A 21126-nucleotide genomic window follows, 5' to 3' on the forward strand; every position below is an offset into this window, starting at 1 on the left:
TTTAAACTTTGTTACTCATGCAAGATGGGAATGCAGGAAATGTTTTACAATACAAAAAAAAAATGGCTCGAAACTGTCGCTAGTTAAACGAAAACATATCGTTTATTACTAGTTTCTGATTATAGACAGAAAAAACGTTAAACACAAAGCCTATTTTCCAATATTTTCACTCTCTTATGTATACGCTTATATCAGCAAATGTTGGCTCTAGTCATATAACCAAATGCTAAAATGAGTATGCTAACACAGCATAATTGAATAATGCCAGTGCAACCATCATGAATGAAATAGCGAAATGTTCTTGAGCAAATAAAGATAAAATAAGGCACCCAATGAGACTGCTTATCTACCACTAACGTAGGCGTGAACAAAATTTTAATTACGTCCCACACAGAAGATATAGTAATTGTATACAGACAATCCCTCACTGCAGTAACATAAAGGAAACTTGAAATATCTATCTGCAATTAAGTAAGGGTTCAGTTAATTAGGACCGCTGCTGGCATTTTGTTAGCCATTCTGAATGGTTTAAGAGACGACACGCGGGTTAAAAAGGATAGGAGTGTTGCTACAAACAAATCTGTGGTCTTCTGGAACACACGGATCCGTATTGGTTAACCAAACAAAGATGCCGTCTGTAAAACATTCCAAGAGATGTCTTTAACTACGCTGATACCCCTCCTATAATACAGTAGCGTTTTTGTAAGCAGTATCCATATATCAGGACAGATGCTTACGGAAAACACGAGTTCAAGAACAAAGTGCCAATCATTGGATAAATAAACTACATGTACAATGACTCTCATGATACTGATACATAGAAAATGAAAGTTTATTAAGAAAAAATAGAAATGTCATCTTTTACTAGGAAACTTAAGCTATCAACCGACTAACACGTCGATTTTAAGTTGCAAGACAAAGTAAAGCTATACTTCATTTTGAAGTTCAAAGAGACAGAAACGATACCGACATTCGCCAACTTTAAACTATTGTAAGAGGGGATAATCTATATAGTGTTATATAAATTTAAAGCATATAGATTGAAGCCTATTTTTTTACGAATAAATGTACATGTTCAATACTATTGTATGAAAGGGGATTATCTATATAGTATAATGAAAATTTAAAGCATATAACCTGTTTGAGCTTCATATTAAAGCATGTCTTTTACTAATAAAGGAACATATTTGCGATATTAGAAGGTACAGTTGGCCCCATACCAATGCTGTTTGTTTGTTCAAAAATACGTCTACAAAGCATAACATATCGCCAATAAAAAAAATTAAAAAAATGATAATGTCATGCAGATTCCGAGATTTGTGTTGCAATCAGGGTGGGTTTTTTTTACAATTAAAGATGTGTTCCTTTATAAAACAAGATTCGTGGATCAACTCTGGAACCCTGAAAGAATAAATTCATCCTTCTGCAATACGTACATCCATCTTAATATACATGACAAATAATAATCAGATAGAAGCTAAAGGGCGTATCTAGCGATATATTATTTTAACAATACTTATACCGGGCCCGTACATTCGTCACTATGTTTAATTGTTTAGAATTTAAACCATCGGCAGATCTAAAAATTGCTTCAACGCTTCAACTCAATATTATCAAGCTGCAGACCAAATATGAAATCATTAGCTTTACTAGAAGCTGAAACAAAAGTTTTCTATCCAAGGTCTTTCGGACGGACGGGAGGAATGACGACCGATAACTTGACCTGCTTTTTGCCGTTTGCGACGCAGGTTAAACAGGATAAACTCATCATAGATACCAGGAGTAAAATTTTGTACGCCATACGGGCGATTCGTCTACAAAAGACTCATCAGTGACGCACGAATAAAAAAAGTAAAAATGTCAAGTAAAGTAAGAAATTGAAGACCATTGAGGACCCAAATTCCGAAAGGTTTTGCCAAAAACAGCTAAGGTAATATATTCCTGCGTTGGAGTGTTGCTACGAACTAATCTGAAGTCATCTGTAATACACGGATCCGTAATAGTTAACCAAACAAAGATGTCGTCTGTAAAAGATTCGAAGAGATATCTTTAACTACACTAATACCCCTTAATACAATAACTTCTTTGAAAGTAGTATCCATATTCCAAGACAGATGCTTACAGAAAAAAACGATTTCTTGAACAAAGTACTAATTATTAGATATATAAGCTACATGTACAATGGTTCTTATGGTGTTGATACATACAAAAATGAAAGTTCATTATGGTCATCTTTTACAAGGAAACTTAAGGTCTCAAACGATTAAAACGTCGATTTTCAGTTGCAAGTCAAAGTAAAGATATAACGCAACCAATATCTGGTATTTTTCATTTGAAGTTCAAAGAGACAGAAACGATACTAACAATCGACAAACTTTAAACTATTGTAAGAGGCGATAATCTTTATAGTATAATATAAAAAAGCATATAGCCTTCTTAAGCACAAGATTGAAGCCTATTTTTAATGAATAAAGGAATATGTTTGCGATAATAGAAGGCACAGTTGGTCCCATACGAATGCCGACTGTTTGTTAAAAAATACGTTCACAAAGGTGTCATTAAATCAAATGAAAAGTTTATGATGTCACGTAGTTTCCCAGATTTGTGTTGCCATCATAATGTTTTTTTTTTTACAACAAAAGATGTGTTCCTTCCTTAAACAAGATTCGTGGATCAACTCTGGTGCCCTGAAAAAAGAAATACTTCCTGCTGCACTACGTAAATCCATCTTGATGTTCGTGACAAATAACAAACTGATACAATAGACTAGGTCGTATCTAGCGATTGTATCTAAAGTTTTTTCTTAAAATACTGTTGCTAAACTGATTTTTAAGCTTTTTCAGTTATTGCTAAATCGTGGTTGTAAAAACAAGGGTTAATGTATAAACAATATCTATTCATGAGTGGAAGGAAATACCGAGCACATGATTACATACTCTGCTAACACGATAAAATAGCTCGGGATTTCATGTAGAAAGCAACTCCTTCCTAGTTGAAAATAGCTTTTCCTACTTTAATTATATAGTTAGCTACAAGGAAATTGTGTTTTTTTAAATTTGAATTCTTTGATGATTCTAGTCATCAATATGTCATTTGATACTTAAATATTGATGATTTTGAATGTTATGATGTTAACTTATATCTTGAAAACCAGTTAGACAATGTAACGATGGGAGGTGCTAATGGAAAAAAAGTCTTCTTGATTTTTCTCTTATAAAGTTTTTATTACACACCAGCAAATAATGCATGCAACGGTTAAACCTTCTCCCTCTGCTTTGTTTACTGGAACTGTAATGGCTGATAGTCAGCCTACAGTGGTGCATGTTGTTTACTAGGACAGTAATGGCTGATAGTCCACCTGCAGTGTTGCATGTTGTTTACTAGGGCTGTAATGGCTGATAGTCCACATGCAGTGGTGCAGTCCAAATGGTAGTAAAAAAAAAGACATATAATACCGATTTCCGTGCTCACGACACGTGGTTCTGGAATAAACTTGCTAGATAAATACTTTGAAAAAACTAAACTATAAAACAAAAGTTGAGATCATAAATACCGTAAAAAATCATACACAAGGGGACAGGTCCGTTCAACGTAAAACTTGCCTGATGGAGTTGCATTCTTTGTTAAGTACAATAACGTAAATTATCAATTCGAAATTCAGAGAAAAACATGTGTAAATTTATTAAATTATACAAGTATGGAAACCGTCGATTTCCAAAAGCATGACAAACTTTATTTTTGTTTACCATTAAAAATCGAACATTTTAAATAAAGGCAACAATAGTATACCGCTGTTCGAAACTCATAAATCGATAGAGATAAAAACAAATCCGGGTTACAAACTAAAACTGAGGGAAACGCATCAAATATAAGAGGAGAACAACGACACAACAAAAACACAACATTAAAATGTAACACACACAGAAACGAACTATAATATACCAAATAATATAATAAACGTCGATAAACTACTGTTGCCTAGATTTACATATATTTACCGAGAGTGTTATACACATATAAGTCGATTCAAACTTCATATAATAATGAAAATCTTTAACTTGAAACCATTTATAAATGCACACATGCATCACAGTAACATTGTTCATAAATATGATTTAAGCACTTTGTGTGTTTTAGCCATTAGCGAACATTCGATTTCATCCACTTATGATAACCAATGTTAAGTAAGATATATGTTAATAAGTCAAATGATTTTAATATCTATCTTCCGGGCCACACTTCTGGAATCTTTTCGGCAAGTACATTTGCGTTAATAAGATTTAATTTAATCAAATTGTTTTAATATACAGTTTCAGTTAAATTAATTGTTTTAATTACAAGCGCAGTTATTTTCTTTACTATGGACAAAAATCAATGTACTGAGAATTATTTTCAATTGTAGTACTACATCTATGGGGGTGTTTAACGACATTGACTACTCATAAGGGCCTCACACTGTCAACATTTTCAACAATGATGAATTCATTTTAGAGTACGAATGTTTTATGGAAAATTGTATGTAAGAATATTTTTAGAAAAATGCAACCAAATTTAAACTCTTAGTGACAAAAATCATCCTTCATTTCCGTTACTATTTCGACCTTTGGTGACTAATTTAAGATAAGATACGCATGTTCTTGCAAGCACTTTTATGTATTGTAAATATATTTTGTTTAAATAACCACTGTACATCTTGAATACCAGATGTTGTAAAATAAGATTAAAAACTGGAAATTCCAAGGGACGATTACGATTCAAGGAACACTGCACACTACCAAATTAGTATATATGGGTTAGAAAAGCTGGAATTTCCTCACTGAACTTATATAGTCAATTATATTGATAAACGTTATATAACTATGTATTTAAAATAGATATATATCTATAAATGATATATCATATACTTTTATAAGTCACATTAAAGGGTCTACCTATTATTTTGTATTAATAAATTTTAATTTTTCCTTACATTTTACAACTGCACTCGTTAATGTTATTTTGTAACTTCTTTATCTCATAATAAATTATGAAGGAAATTATAAGGACGAAACGCGCGTCATTGCGAATCAAATTAAAAACCTGGTATCTTTGTCGAGTGTTTTCAACCACTGGATAGAAACCACTGATGGTGGGTGTGTTGTCTCGGAGGTTATCACCAGCCCAGTAGTAGTCGTCACTTTATGTTGACATAAAATGTATTTGATATGTTTAACTTCTGTAAATTGACTGTTTAAAAATGTAAAAAATATTTGAAACACGAGACATAGATTGCCTTAACCGTATTTGGCTAAACTTTTCGGAATTTTTGGTTTTTAATGCTTTTCAACTTCGATTTGATTAGGCCTTCCAAATGTTTTGATTCGAGGGCCACGTATGAGTTTTATGAAGACGAAACGCGCGTTGGACGTAACAAATCATAAACTTGGTATCGTTGACGATTTTTTATAGCATATATAACATACTTTCCACATTTTGTTCAAGTTTTGATGAGTTTAATATCTACAATGATTTGACTGGAATATTGTGACTAATTTTACATCCATCATCATCATCATCCTACAAAATATTGTCAAAGCGCTTTTATGCATTTACCATCATCAGTAACGCTCAAACGTTAACATTTGAAAGCCAGGGATGTATAAAACGTACTAACGTTCGGAGCTATATGACTAAAAGGGACACACAAAGAATAGCTAAATTCATCTAAGGTAAACTTTGACAGAGGTCATAACTTTCTGCATTTCTGTCTCTCTGTCCGTCCGCCGGATACACTCCCCCCTCCCCCAATCAATAAAGCAAAGTAAAATTTGCCTAAATATTGAAAACATGCACATGGGAATTACACTGTAAAAATAGTGCTTAGAATTTAAACGTGTTGCAAGATTTATGTGCTTAGGAAAGTGTTTAATTTCTAAACATAAAAAAATAAACATGTTTTGGCTCTCAGCACTTCGCAATAAACATGTTTTGGCTCTCAGCACTTTTCAATAAACATGTTGCTGTGCTAAACATGTTTAGCTACTTTGTCAAGTATATAAAGCTAAACGTGTTTAAATTCTAAGCACTTTCAATATTTAGACACTTTCCTAAACACGTTTAGAATTACAACACATTTAGGCCGAATACGTCATTCATATCACGTGCTAATTTTTGAGCGGGAAGAAGAAACAAAGAACCCGAAGTCAAAGGCCACGCTGTTTACTTCTGACCATAACTGACCTAACTTGACTGTTTCAGAAAGGTAAGGAGTTATGATTATACTGTCTTTTATTTACGGTACTGCCAATTTGAAATGATTATTGACAGTTATAAAAATTATTTACAAGTACACTACCGTATAGTCAATGCAGGAGAGAAAAGGGGGTACCATCCCACGAAACAAGTGCTTGTAAGAGCTTTAAGTGTTCAAACTATCTTGTGTATAAATGATAACAGTTGTTTAATGTTCTATCATGCAAGTTTGCATTTATTTTTTTATTTTTATGTATGTTCTTGGAAAGGAGTTTGTGAGGATAATTTTCGTTCGGTACTCCTCGGCAGATTATAATGGAACATGAAGGGTAGCGGAATTTGCCGAGTCTTATCAGGATGAGGTGCATCATTCGCAAATCCAGTGTCATATCGAGTTCATTGTTTTCGTAAGCACTTCCGATATGCACAATCAACATTTCATCAAAATAAATAGAAAGATGCTTGTTTATTTCAATAGTTATAATCGGTTGTGATTTTTTTTATAATTTTATTGATATGTATTGTTTTATTCTAGATGAGAGAAGTGCAGAGGAAATCATCATCTGTCTTGGCATGCTAAAAGAGGAGATAAAGAACAGTAGCAAATATGCTGCTAGGTAAGAATCAAAAGTGTATTTGATTTTAAAAATGCCAATATATATTTGATCAAATGAATAATATTAAGCATGAAAAGAAGTTTTATATTAAAAAATATCAATTGATTCATCAGTAAATTTATGTTTTTATACCACGGTCCTAATGTTGTTTTCTGGATCTTAAATCATGCTTTTACTTTTTGGTGTTGTTGTTCATATTCTTACATTTTTAGATTAATTCTACTTAGTTGCTTATCAATATTTTTCTATATTTCAGGCCATTGACCAGCAGTTGGGTACTAAGAAAGGAGAAGCTCTTATTGACCTGTAAAATGAAAACAGGACATTTTTAAATTGTTTTGTTGTAGGGATGGGGTACAAGTAGAAGATTGGACAATATTATGTACATGTACCTTGATATGAATTTATTTTTGATTGTGTTCAATGATAAACTGGAAATAAATGATAACATAAATTCCTTTGTTTTATATATGTTGTAATTTTGTTTTTAAAGCTAGAACTAGTATAATGATAATTTCATTTCAAAAGTTCTAGACTGTTTTACGAATATTTGAAATGAAGAAAAAATGCAATAGTCGAATGACGTGAATTGAATTAAAGAAAAAACTCATTGAGATTGAAAAGGTATTGGTCACATTCAATTTGATATGGAAATTCCAGTTATTTAGTTTGATGCATTGGCTCCTTTTTGTGATGGTATGAAAACCTGTTTTATTGAGAGCTATCATACGTTTTACAGTCAAGCCTTCCGGAATATTAGTTTAATTGGGGCCTAATGAAGTAACGGCTTCTCACAATAAAATGATAAACATGTTTCTTCACGACCCTTTATGGTCTAAACATGTTTACGTTCACTTCACAGCTAAACGTGTTTCCAGACAAAACACTTCTCAGCTAAACATGTTTTTAGATACAACAATTCACAGCTAAACATGTTTACAGTCTAAGCACTTTTTAGCTAAACGTGTTTCTAGTCTAAACGCTTTACAGCTAAACATGTTTACAGTCTAAGCACTTCATAGCTTGACACGTTTAGGCTGTTAGCACATTAAATATTAAACATGTTTAGATTTAAAACATGTCAAAAATCGGTTTCATAAATGTGTTTAGGAAAGTGTTTAGGCTCTAAACACATTTTTTAGAGTGTACATAAAGACGTTGTTTTTTAAAACTGACTTCTTCTTGTATTTTCTTCATTGGCTATCATGAGAGAGGTTTTACTCAGAGAAACACTAAAGTATCCAAATTCCATACAGAGTTTGATGCGTATTTAACATGGGAAGCATGCTGAAGACCGTAGATTCTAGATTCCTTCATATTCATTACATTTAATGGAGGATTTTCCAGCAAAAGTTGTCCTTTCTTTTTAGTTTTATTTCGATGTTTATATTTATTCAAGAATAATCGCACAAAAGAAGAAGGTATCATGCTTCAACCTAATTACAATTATGTTCAGTTGTAATGTTTAAAGTAATTGTGGGTTTTAAATTGCATGGACTGTTTTTGCTAATTTTTTACTTGCAGCAATAAATGCTTGTTATCATATATATCTTTTGTAGATTTGAATGAGTGTGCAACAGATAATGGAGGTTGTGAAGACGTTTGTGTTAACACCATATCCTCATATAGATGTAGATGTAAACAGAAAGGATACCTTGTGTCCGCTGATAAACATAATTGCTCAGGTATTCATAGAAATTGATCAACATAATTGCTCAGGTTTTCATAAAAGTAGATAGACATAATAGCTCAGGTATTCATAGACCATGTTAGACATAATTGTTCAGGTATTCATTGAAGCTGATAGACATAATTGCTCAGGTATTCATAGAACATGATAGACAATATTGTTAAGGCATTCATTGAAAATAATAGACATAATAGCTAAGATATCAATAGAAAATTATAGACAAAAATTTAGGTGTAATAGAAAATTATAAACATGACAGGTTTTTCATGGAAAGATATCCATAGAATATGATAGTCATAACAGCCAGGAACCAATACTGATCCCACAAAAAATGAAAGATATATATAACATCAATGAAGAGACATTAATTGTCGAAATCCGGATATGGTGTACAAATTTTTGCACCTCATGTTTGCGGTATACCATCTTTTCCGCAAGTTTATTGTTTTCTGTTTGGTATTAAATTAATATAATTAAGATCCATTGTGTTACATCTGTGATCCGTTTATTTGGCAATCGCCATGGCAGTCAGCAGGGTTTAAGAACATCCGTTGTTCGACCTGCTAGTCAAATGCGTTTTGTTAAAATATACTTTTTCACTTTTTTGGTCTTTTGGAAAATGTTGTTTGTGCTGTATTTAGACCCCTCTACAAAGAAATTTGTTTTGCATGCACACGTATAAAAATTGCGGTTTTTATCCAACGCAATCATAGGTTTGAACGTTGTTTTCAATTTAGACTTGTTTATATATGTATATATAATATAGTAAAAGACATACATATATATATAGAAATTATTTCTGTTACTGCATCTTACGTTCCTTTACGACAGATGATTTATAATGATGAAAATAATATGTGTTTTCAGCCGTACCTTCACTGGTGATCCAATGGATGGATTTGTCGTAGAGTTATCACTTGTTTACTTTATTTAGACGTACTTATATATAACTAGTATATACGAACTAATAAAAGAACAAAATCTCATAATATTTGGAATAATTAACATCTGCAGATTTTAACTATAGCCATCACGCGTCTTATAGACCATCGCACATCAGCGAAAGGATCATCGCACGTCGGCGTAGATCATTGCACTTCAGCGTCTTCATCGCACTTCCGAGTCCTACAAATATATAGAGTCATACTGGGCCAATTAGGACCAAACTTGGCTATCCATGGGGTATTTTCTACAAATTAGTCGACAAGACCGAGATTTACATACTTCTTCTTTTAGGATTTATCAACCTTAACTAATGATTTGTACCAATTTAAAAACTTTTTAAAATTTTTGCTAAAAACTATAATAGATAGAGAGTAACTTTATATGACAAAAATGAGCAGTAAGACAATATGCACACATTATTCTGCAAGACCGAAATTGTCAAACGACTTCTTATGACAGTTTTGTCTCTTACATAACAACTTTTACCAATTGTTTATATATCTTCAAAACTGTAATAGGTTGGGAGAAATTGGGAGCAAATATGATCACCTAGACAAGATCTATGAGTAAGTCAGCATGGCTGAAATCGTCAATCGACTCCTAATAGGTTTCACTTTGTAAATACAACTGTTTCTCAAACCAAGCCTCTTTTGGGGAGATATATGATATTCATAGATATTTCGTTTTGTTTACGTACTGGTTCGCAGATATGATCTCTATGTTTCATCTCATAGAGACATAACTTGGGAATGTTACCAGTATAAAAACATATTGTTTCGGTGAAAATTGAATTCTGAAGTAGGCACAAAGTGAAGGTAGGGGTAGTACATAATTTTAGTATAAGCTTAAACTCTTAACAAGTTCGGGGCATATAAATGTTGAAAATATGCCACACAGCTCTATGTTTTGACCTTTGAATTAAATAGTAGTGCATATCAACTTTCCATTCTAGGATATAATTTTTTACGAAACTTCATAGTCAAAGTGGCACAGTTTTAGCCGCAAAGGGAGCTCCTATGGGAAATTGCATTGTCTATATTTACAGAAATGCAACCTATAGGAGTTATTACTTTTAGATGACGATTTTTACCAATTGTATTCATTATCTTGAAAATTATGAAGGATAGAGAGAAATTTTGAATAGAAAAATAATGAACAAGACAAGATTTACAAATGACGATTTTTTTTTTACACTTTTTTTTGTGTTTTGGGCAAAAACTATAGAAGATACAGAGAAACTGTAAACAGTAAGAACGAGCAGCAAGACACTATCAACAAATAGGTCAACATTGCCAAATTTTCAGTTCACTTTTTATAGGAGTAGCTGTCCTTCAATGATGATTTATATCCATTTTTGTGTAAGCAAACGATATAGCAGATAGAGAGAAACTAAACTGAAAAAATATCAACTAAACAAGATTAACAACAAAAAATTACGTCATGATTTATATTAAAGTCTAAAATGTTAGAGAATGGCTATTGTTGAAGATGCACTTAGATCAAAAATACCAGACTCCAAGGAAAATTCAAAATGGAAAGTCCCTTATCAAATGGCATCAAAACACATCAAACGAATGGAAAACAACTGTCATATTCCTGATTTGGTACAGGCATTTCCTTATGTAGAAAATGGTGGATTAAACCTGGTTTTATAGCTAGCTAAACCTCGCACTTGTATGACAGTCGCATAAAATTTCATTATATTGACAACAAAGTAAGCGACACAGGCTCTTTAGAGCCTCTATGTTTTTTTAACGTGTTTTGCATAGTATCTGTTTTCTTCCAACTTTTTATTTTTCACTGTCATTTTTTATGCTGGTGTTACTATTCTAAAACTTTTTTTTCTAAATTTTGTTATTACAAAACATTCTTTTGATGTGCATATCAATTAATTAATAATCTAAGAATACAATAAGTTGACGAAGACTCCACCGACATTTAGTATTTGTTTTTGGCACGTTATCCCGAAATATTATCCTTGTTAAATTAATTTCCAAAAACATTTTCCCATGGAATCAATACCAAATGTAAAAATATATCAAAGACAAAAAAATATTTTCCCACGGTTGGGAGGAAAAGGCTAATTATCAATTAAAATGGATAATAAGTATAAACTAATTGAACAAATAAACTACATCCTTAGATAAATCATTTGTTTCCATTTATTAGTACTATTACTCACCAATGCAGGAAATGAATGAACCCACCTGCAAAAAACAACTATCAAATATAATTATGGAACATTTATGTACAAAAAAAATCCTGTCTATAATCTCTAATGAGTGCTCGTGATACCTTAATCAAGACTCAAACTTTCCGAAACATTTCACTTCAATTGTAAAGATTTGACGATTTTATTTTAATTCTAAGAATTAACAGAATTTTTTTTTTTATTCTTTTGGATAGGCAGGATATAAAATAAAACTTTGTAAGATTTATTTGTTACAATTTATTTTAAAATGATCCAACATCTCCTGTATGTACAAATCGGGCTTTTAACTCTGCAAAGTTATAGTTAAATAGTTGTTTCCATTATATTGTAATGGTCAATCTTTGTAAGCTGTTTTTTTCTTTTACTGTGCACATTTGTATTATATTCTTGGTCAGTCCTTGAATATTAAGTTTCTTGTGACCTTTTCAAGAAATAAAGTGGAACTTGTATTTTAGGGGTATTTCAAAAGGATTAACTTTTGTTAATCATGAATGTTTGAAGATTACATTATACGTAATGTATAAATATTCATAAGTGTGAGTAATGAGAGACTTCAAAGAAACTTATAAGTACCGTAAGCGCAATTAGCTTTGATGTTGTTGCCCACAATTCCTCTTTAAATATAAAAATATACGAAATAGATTGATATCCGTACATCATCATTTGTCTCTAATTGCTTTTTGATTATAATTATTCTATAACCTTCCTTGTCACCAATTGTGTAAATTTCACAAAAATTAAAGAATGATTTTTTAGAAATCTTGATGCCGAAAATTGAGGAAGGTTAAAAAACAAGAAACATCAAGATGCTGGAACGTTGTAATTCTGGGAATATTGTATGGTTATATTTTGCTTAGATTTCGCAACTTTTAATTTACTTTTTTTGCGCAAAAACGCAGTCGTGTTCTTACAAAATGGGTAAATTGGCAAATACGTTGCGCTACGATTATCTAAACCACCCTCACACTCATATGATATATGACTTTTCAGATACGGTTTTAAATTTCATTCTCATTTGCCTTTTTATTAGAAAAGACCAATATATACTACTATCTTTATAAGGGCCATGTCCACAATAATATTTATGACTATCAGTCAGTAACGGTAAGATAAAAGACTCCTGTTTTAGTGTATGGCTATTTGGGTTAGGTCATACTCAAAGACATTCGAATATTTCTGTCTGCTGATATATATCTGACGGGATAATGACATTAGATGTATATAAACTTAGAGAAATGATATATAAATAAAACACCTCCTACATGTTTGTCGCAAAGGAAGGGACACGCGACTGAAAAAAATAAAAAATAGCATTTTATAATCTTTGTTTTAACTATTTATTGGTTAATTTCCTTCATAAAAATCCACATGCATTATTACTATTTTCCTTGTTACATAATAAGACACGACGTGTAGACACCAAACTGATATCATCAATGTCATATTATCTCCAAGTGGACTCTTCCCGGATAATTCAGGCGTTTCTTTGTTAGTCATGCTAACTTTGGAACGATACTTTAGCCTGAATTTAAAAATACAATGGATACTATTTAAAATTAGATCATCATAAGTTTATTCTTCCTCATAACTATGATTTTACATTCTTTGTTCATTAAGAATGGGAAGTGCACTTGTCTGTCACATGTTATTGGTGTAAAATTGACTTTTTTGAACTGGGAAGTCAATCACATGTTTTGAAATTTAGATCAGAAAAACCACCTATTTAGTGAAAGTGATACAAAAACTTTCTAAAAACAACTATCATGTGAATTCAGCATTTATCTTTTTTTTAAATTCTTTTTGCTATAGTCGCTAATGAGTGCTTGCGCAAATTAAATAAAACATCGGTGTTTCATGAAATTTGAGGATTCGGACTTGTTAATACCTAAAAGAGTTCATGATCATTTGTCCCACCAAATCGGCTATCTCTAAGATAAGGGTGCTTTCCTTTCAGCAGCACCAGCTATTTGTTAGCGTCTTAAGTACAGGGAAACATGTATTTAAAATACTACACGTTCCAGGAAATCCACGCATGTGCTAGTCGAAATGCCAAAATCAGAGGGTAGGATAATACATAATGCTATAATCCATTGAAAATTGCTTTCATTCGACTTTCTGTTATGAAATAGGAACCTTAACAGACCACAAGCAGTGATATCGACCAAGTACTAGTCAATGAATATTAAGTTTATAAATTTTGTGCTTCCGAAACGGTTTTTTGATTTTTTTGGGAAGTTGCAACCAGAGTTTGCTTGTAATTTCTTAAATTATCAACTGGGAATTATAATTTTAATTTGTAACTGGAGACATTTAGACACGGTTTCTTCCAACAAGTTTTGATGACTATACTAAAACTTGTGAAGGGATACGTTCAGCCGTTGTCTTAATAGCTTCGCTGAGAAAAAACGTATAACTAAAATACCGTACTCCAAGTTAGATTCAAGAAAGGGAAGTCCATAAAAACTGGCAAAATCAAACGTTATCAACCAACGGAACGAATGAAAAACAACTGCCATATTCCTGACTTGGTACAGTCATCTTCCGAAGAAAATTGTTGGTTACACCTAGTGTTATAGCTGGCAAAACCTCCCACATGTATGACAGTTGTTTATAGTTCTGTGATTTTGACAAAATTGGGTGAGCAACCCGAAAATACGTAATAGAGTAAGTTTTGAATGAAGTTGCAATAATGAAAGCACGCTTTGACTTGCAGTATCTTATAAGATATATCAACATGTTGGTAAGAATCCTTATACATTGGAATTATCCCAAGATATAGGTATTATACCCCAAATTAAGTATCAATTTATAGTTAGTTTTTTTTTCTGAATTTTAAGGTAAAGGCTATCCTTGCGCACAGGATGATGTTTCTCCCAAAATACCTTGATTGAAATATTATCTTGATCAAGTAAATGGCCTTCAAATGAATTAGATTTTTTAGAGGTCTTAAATTTCATTCAGTTTTCTTATGAATTATGATATCAAGGAGGAAAATATTGCTTTTTTCATGTCTGGGTGTGCCGTTTCAGTCATTTTAATGTCAAAAATAAAATTCCAATATTTATCATTGTAAATCGATTCCTGATTTTGGATAGTGAACTTATAAATATTACAGCCATTTTAATGAAAAACAAAACTGACGTTTATCTTTGTAAATCGATTCCCGATTTGGGCTAGTGTACCCATAAATAAGAATAATACTGAATCATGAGCATTATCCGCAACTTGATTTAGGTAACATGCTTGGACTGTAATGGTATGTTACTACTCAATTGTGTCAGTTTAAACAATTGTGTGTGTCATAGATCTTAGTTTTTAGTTGTCCATCAGCGTCAAATCAAGAAAAAGATATTTTGTCTCTGTTGCGTGTTCAATTTCAAGTTCACGTAAATATAAGTAAGTCTTACTCGAGAAGAAGATTATTGATTGAAAAGACATCGTCCATTTATCTAAATACGAAATAAAATATTTTACAATATAATTTTCTTCTTGTCTTCTAGTCATTTATAACATTCTGCTTCATTTGATAACAAAACAAAAGCAAAAACCACACCAAAAACAGTAAGCAGGGGTGCACAATTGCTACTAATTGGTATATCGAACGTATATAAGAATATCAAGTAATCAAAATCAACAAATATGTAGTCGATAAAAAGACCAACATTTCGATCATTTATAAAACTGAAATATTGTATTGCCTGCAATGAAATGTTTTCTTCTGGAGAAATGAAAATCTTTAGCATGCATTTAAACCTATAAACATATCACTGTTGGAGCTACTACAATGGGCCAATCTAGAACAAACGGAATCCAGATTGAACTTGAGTCATTTCCTAGAATTTCATTCTCAAACACCCCATTGGCCTTTCTTACTAAAGACTCACTTCAAATAATTCTCATATAGTAATTGAAGATATGATGTATTCCAAAGTAAATTTGATATCATTTGCTTGAGCACATATCTTTGTCTACTATAATTGTGATAGCTACATTTCAAACAGGACACGATGTCTAGAATATTGTAAGCGAATGATCTAATCATGTTTTAATCATGTTGTAATCATGTTAAAACGTATGAATACTCATATCTTTGTATTACAGACAGAGATGAATGTCAACGCTATGGAAAGAAAATCTGTCATAATGGTTACTGTGTTAACACACCTGGGTCATTTTATTGTCATTGTAATACGGGATATAGGTTTCACAAACCCAGCAAACAATGCATTGGTAAGAAGTAATTTCCTCTCATTATATGATGTACAGTTCTTAGTATTACTTGACATACACATATTCTGTATAATGATGTCTATTGTGACCCTGGCATATAACATAAGATCAGTTTGTGAAATTGAGCCGTATTTTCGGATGTAATTGTTTGGTTCAATGCAGAATTTGTATAACTATCATGATTGAATCTTAAAGGGGTTGTTATTAAAAGAGTCGACAAACAAGTTATCAATTCATTTAATATTTGAGGAAGTTAAAATAATGCTAGTTCAAGTTACTAAACCGAAGACTTGATATGTCTTGTTTAATTAATACGAAAGGTTTCATACTCTCTTGTCATTGGTTGTAAACGGGCATTAGTTACGATTAAGATAAAAAAAAAAAATTTACAAAAATAAATGTAGAATGTTGAAAAAGAAATGATATCAACCTTCCCTATTTCACTTGGCCTGGTAGATCTTTTTTCATCAACAAGAAATAACTACTCTTAAAACTCTGCAGTATCATATTCTAACATGTCAGGAGCCTGTAAAATAGTATAACAACAATACTGTACTCCAAGGTAAATTCAAGAAGGGGAAGTTTTTAAAAACTGACAAAATCAACGCTACAAGTGAAAAACTACTGCCAAACTCCTGACTTTATACATGCATTTTCCAGTGGTTATTGTTGGTTCAATGTCTCTCATATTTGATTTTTGTAAATGTATTGTATAAATTGAGCCGTTAGTTTTCTCGTTTGAATTGTTTTACATTTTTTATGTCGGGGCCTTTAATTGCTGACTATACTGTATGGGTTTTCTCATTGTTGAAGGCTGTACATTGTCCTATAATTGCTTTTATCTTCGTCATTTGAACTCTGGTGGATAGATGTCTCATTGGCAAATCCATATAAATATCAATATAGAATGTATTTGTCCTAAAACAAAGGTAGGAGGTCTTTCAGTTGAAACGTTGAACATTATTTTATTGTTGGCTTCCGGTCAAACTTTTTGTCTAAGAGAGGCCGAAGGTACGAAAAAATAACAAGATTAGATATCTAGAAGTCTTTAAGGGTGTCAAAATGTCTGCCACATGCATGACATCGATATATAAATTCTCAATCGACAAAAAATTATCACACTAGATGTACGGTGATCACAATATTTTTCAATTTATCTTCTGAAAGTAGTTTTATACGGGCTATCCTTCTTTTTTTATTTAAAATTCTTACATAATGTTTTCCTTCTAGTAATGTGATAACGCTTTTTCAATGTATATATATAATTCTTACGAAATATGGGAAGTTTGTACTGCACGTAGCTTGTAAAAAAGCCTGGTTCCATAATCGTTTCATGATATTTTCTTAAATAGAACAATTCAAAGTATCCCATTTTGTTTATATTCACAAACACAAATGTCGTTCGTACAACACAAATTATTATGTTTTCTATTGTCCATTCCATACCCTATTTCTATCATTTATTTTCAGATACAAATGAATGTAAAGATAATAATGGAGGATGTGAAGATGAGTGTGTGAATACCATAGGATCATTCTACTGTGTGTGTAACCACTTAGGATTACAAGAAAACAATGGAACATGTATTGGTATTGTATTATAGTACCATATCAATAAAGACAACAGTAGCTATCCGATATTCAAATATCATAAATAAAATAAAATAAATAGGAGTTTAACGAGCTTAGTCAAACCATTCTGATTTTTCTAAAGAAACATGAGTCAGTAAAGTATTGTCATTGTGACCTAGATATCCCATTTAAATGAGAAAGAAGTGGATATAAGAGGTATGTGTACTTGAGACGTTTTCCTCAGGAACTTGCATATCACAAGAACAAATAAATCCATAAGTAATTTTCCGATGTTCAAATCTCGAAAGTCGATTTAAATATACAAACCTTGATTTAAAAACAAGATGATGAAATCGTATCAACTCCAAAATTCGTGCCCGGAGCAAGACTGAGTGGCACTTAAATAGCTTTTCTTCATCTTGACATCTCCTGATTTCTCAAGATATATATATCAGATATTTGAGATAGATTTACATTATTTTCATTGCAGATTTTATTCTTATATTTAAAACAGTTTTACTTACCTAAGGGAGATAACTGTAATTTCTAAATTTTTCATTGATCTCTGACCGACAGTTTGAACTATTTTTTTGTAGATATAAATGAGTGCGAGATAAACAATGGTGGGTGTGAGGATATTTGCATTAACTCCCATGGATCATACCACTGTTTGTGTGAAAAGTATGGTTATATTGTTCACAGCAATGGTCGGAATTGTACAAGTAAGCATAGAATTAATGACGTTTGACACGTTCATTGCGATATGCAATACAACTTTTCAGGTACATTTAATATGAGCTATGTTGGAACCAATGAAAGTATATAGATAATACTTTATCACGACCGATTTTTTCTTTTGGTAAAGTAATTGTTCCTTTTACTTTGTTTGCTCTTTTTTGTTTGCTCTTTTGTAGAGGTGTTAGCTTTTTTCTATTAGCAATTGGTTTAATTTTGAACTAATGAATAAATATATGAACATTTATATAGATAGCACATACAATCGGCGAAAAAACTTCTTAAAATTATCTAAAACTCATTTAATCTCTAATTTCTAATACATAGATTTTTCTTAAAAAACTATATGTTGTTGATACATAAATTTCCGTTTTAATGAGATAAAATAATCATATGGTCATCGACTTCAATCAACTGTTAGTTGGTAGTGAAAAACGTCGAAAATTAACGTTTTATGGCCTGCAACGCGATGACGTTACGATTATTTCGACGTGTTGTGGTATAATGTCAACATAGAACACAACTACGAATGATGTATACCGTAAAAACAAATTCGTTCGAACGTAGAGGTTGTAACTTTTGTTTTCTTTTGTTTAGCATGCAAGCCAACAGAATATATGATTGACGACAAGAAACTTTGCATACCCTGTCCACCAAATTCACATGCAAAGAATTTTACTGCAAGTTCATTTTCTGATTGTGAATGTAACCAAGGGTTTCTTGGTAGCCCACTTGATGTTGTTCTATGTGAAGGTCAGTCAACATAACGTATAAGCATCTGTCAAGTATCCAGTGTTTCGGTATTTTATAATTTAAACAAAACTTTATTTCTGTAAATGATCAGTGCATACAACTATTATTTGTTACAAAACTAAGATAGTAACTCCCTCATACCAAGATAGTCAAATAGAATGGTTTTGACTGAATTAATCCGCTTTTGTTTTTTTTGGTCTCGAACGTTTTATTTTTGTTGTTTATTAATTTTGAATTTGGCCTCAGGCTGACCACAAATTTACATGTCAACTTTTTTCAGACATAGATGAATGTGCTAGTGGCGAATTATTATGTGAATATGAATGTGAAAATACTGCCGGTAGTGCCCACTGCATTTGTCCGGACGGGTATTCAGTGCACAATGTCACATATTGTAAAGGTAATTTTATCTTATCAGAGCCTTAATTAGACTTTCATATCAACCATGACAGAACCGCCGGATGTGACGTCCCCTCTAACCATTTCCACTACCGCATACGATCATATGTATAATAACTTGTAATGCAATTGTTACTGTAGGTTCCGGCAACTATGATATTATAAACTAGTAAAAAACACATAGCTCAGACGACGATAATGTTGCCCCGAGTTATCTCGCTATACCAATCTGCTCTTCCACACTATAATCTATGCGGGGAAATTTCTGTTAAATTTGTTCACAACTTGTATAGGGTCGAGAGCTTGACATCGAAACAAATAAGCTCAATGTATCTCGAAGCAGTTTTGATATAAAAGACTAGTAATCTAATTGAAAGAATGAGAATAATTGTCTGTCGTAAATTAATTCAACAGTAGTTGACTGAGTTTCATATCTCATTAATCGACTAAGAAAAATCGACAAACAAATCTTTAGGGAATCGCATGGACTCAAAATGAGCGCGACTGGATGCATGCGTCGACAAGGTGAGCGTTTGCTGCTATTCATGCATTAGCTGTCATTCGAATCCACATTCAGTCAAAATGTCACAATTGGGAAACGATCACAGTCGGTAAAATTACAGATTAGACGATTATTCTGGTATCTTAAGATCTAAGACTGTGAAAACATGTCGCAAGAGAGTTGAGACCTAGAAATATCGTATCGGTCAATCAATTCGTGATGATGACTATAAAATTTATGTAGCGTCGATTTCATTTGTATTTCCTCATAACTCTGTTGGAGCAGCTTTTGTGTAAAGTGTACACCCCCGCTTATGAATTGGTATAATGTAAACATGCACGAGCGAACCTATCAGTTGAGATATGTAAACGCCATATTTTGTGAATTGGATTCTGACTTATAGATGCTTTCTTCATTCATTTGTGTTCCGACAAGCATCTATACTAAATATCTTCTTTATTAACCTGTGATAGTGCTGTATAAAACGAAAGATTTCTTTAAAAATATAAGCACTAAATTTTACCAAATTTAACAAATAAATGTTATTTTTTTATTTTAGTAAGTTTATATTAGAAAATTACAAAAAAAACATGTATGCTATGATAGTATGTATATATTTTTGTGTTATTGTTTCAAGACACGGACGAATGTGCAGAAAATGGGACCATTTGTGATGGTTTATGTCAAAATTATGATGGTTTTTACGAGTGCTTTTGTGATGTGGGATACAGGCTGGCTAACGATAGTTATACATGTTATGGTAAGGAAATTTAGGCATCAGTAATTTATTTATTTTCAAAGTAAGTAATTTTTTGACAAAGCATGATAAGATGGGTATGAACATCAAGGAAATTCTCGGCATTCCTCTTTCTTAATTTTATACGTTATTCATACATCAAAGGTTTTATTCAAGACCGCATATCCAATTGTTTTGCAGAAGGAACTTCTTTACTAATTTCTGTATTCTTCCCTTCTCAAATATAATGAATGTTCTTATGTCGCTTTTAATGTATAATGTATATGTTAATGTTGATTTGGTGTGTTTCTACATAAAGAATAACAATGAATCGTCAAAGTAGAAGTATTGTGTGATGTTGATTGTTAATTATTGTAGAACTTATTATGAGTGTTTTTGTTCATACTTTTTCTGACTTTTTTTTTGAGCGACTATATTCAACTAGTATTCATAGCTAATTAAGTTAAGTTTTCAGTAGAAGATACTCTATTTGACACCGCTGTA

General features: G+C 31.9%; 1 protein-coding gene and 1 long non-coding RNA gene across 3 annotated transcripts in view; both read left to right on the plus strand.

The window, feature by feature from the left end:
* LOC127715261 (fibrillin-2-like) overlaps positions 1-21126 on the plus strand; it is a 94180-nt gene that overhangs the window by 36626 nt on the left and 36428 nt on the right. The window contains exons 8-14 of the mRNA XM_052221290.1: positions 8408-8533; positions 15797-15925; positions 17396-17515; positions 18094-18219; positions 18830-18985; positions 19266-19385; positions 20524-20646. Of these exons, the coding sequence (XP_052077250.1) occupies positions 8408-8533; positions 15797-15925; positions 17396-17515; positions 18094-18219; positions 18830-18985; positions 19266-19385; positions 20524-20646 (900 nt within the window). The remainder of the gene's footprint in view (positions 1-8407; positions 8534-15796; positions 15926-17395; positions 17516-18093; positions 18220-18829; positions 18986-19265; positions 19386-20523; positions 20647-21126) is intronic.
* LOC127715300 (uncharacterized) lies at positions 6222-7305 on the plus strand. Of its 2 annotated transcripts, XR_007988273.1 has the most exons (3): positions 6222-6241; positions 6767-6848; positions 7105-7305. It is a non-coding gene; the product is annotated as an uncharacterized LOC127715300 (long non-coding RNA). The 2 variants fall into 2 exon arrangements; XR_007988272.1 differs by lacking the exon at positions 6222-6241 and having other exon boundaries at positions 6724-6848.

This window comes from Mytilus californianus, unplaced genomic scaffold (assembly GCF_021869535.1).
Source record: "Mytilus californianus isolate M0D057914Y unplaced genomic scaffold, xbMytCali1.0.p SCAF_9, whole genome shotgun sequence".
NCBI lineage: Eukaryota > Metazoa > Mollusca > Bivalvia > Mytilida > Mytilidae > Mytilus > Mytilus californianus.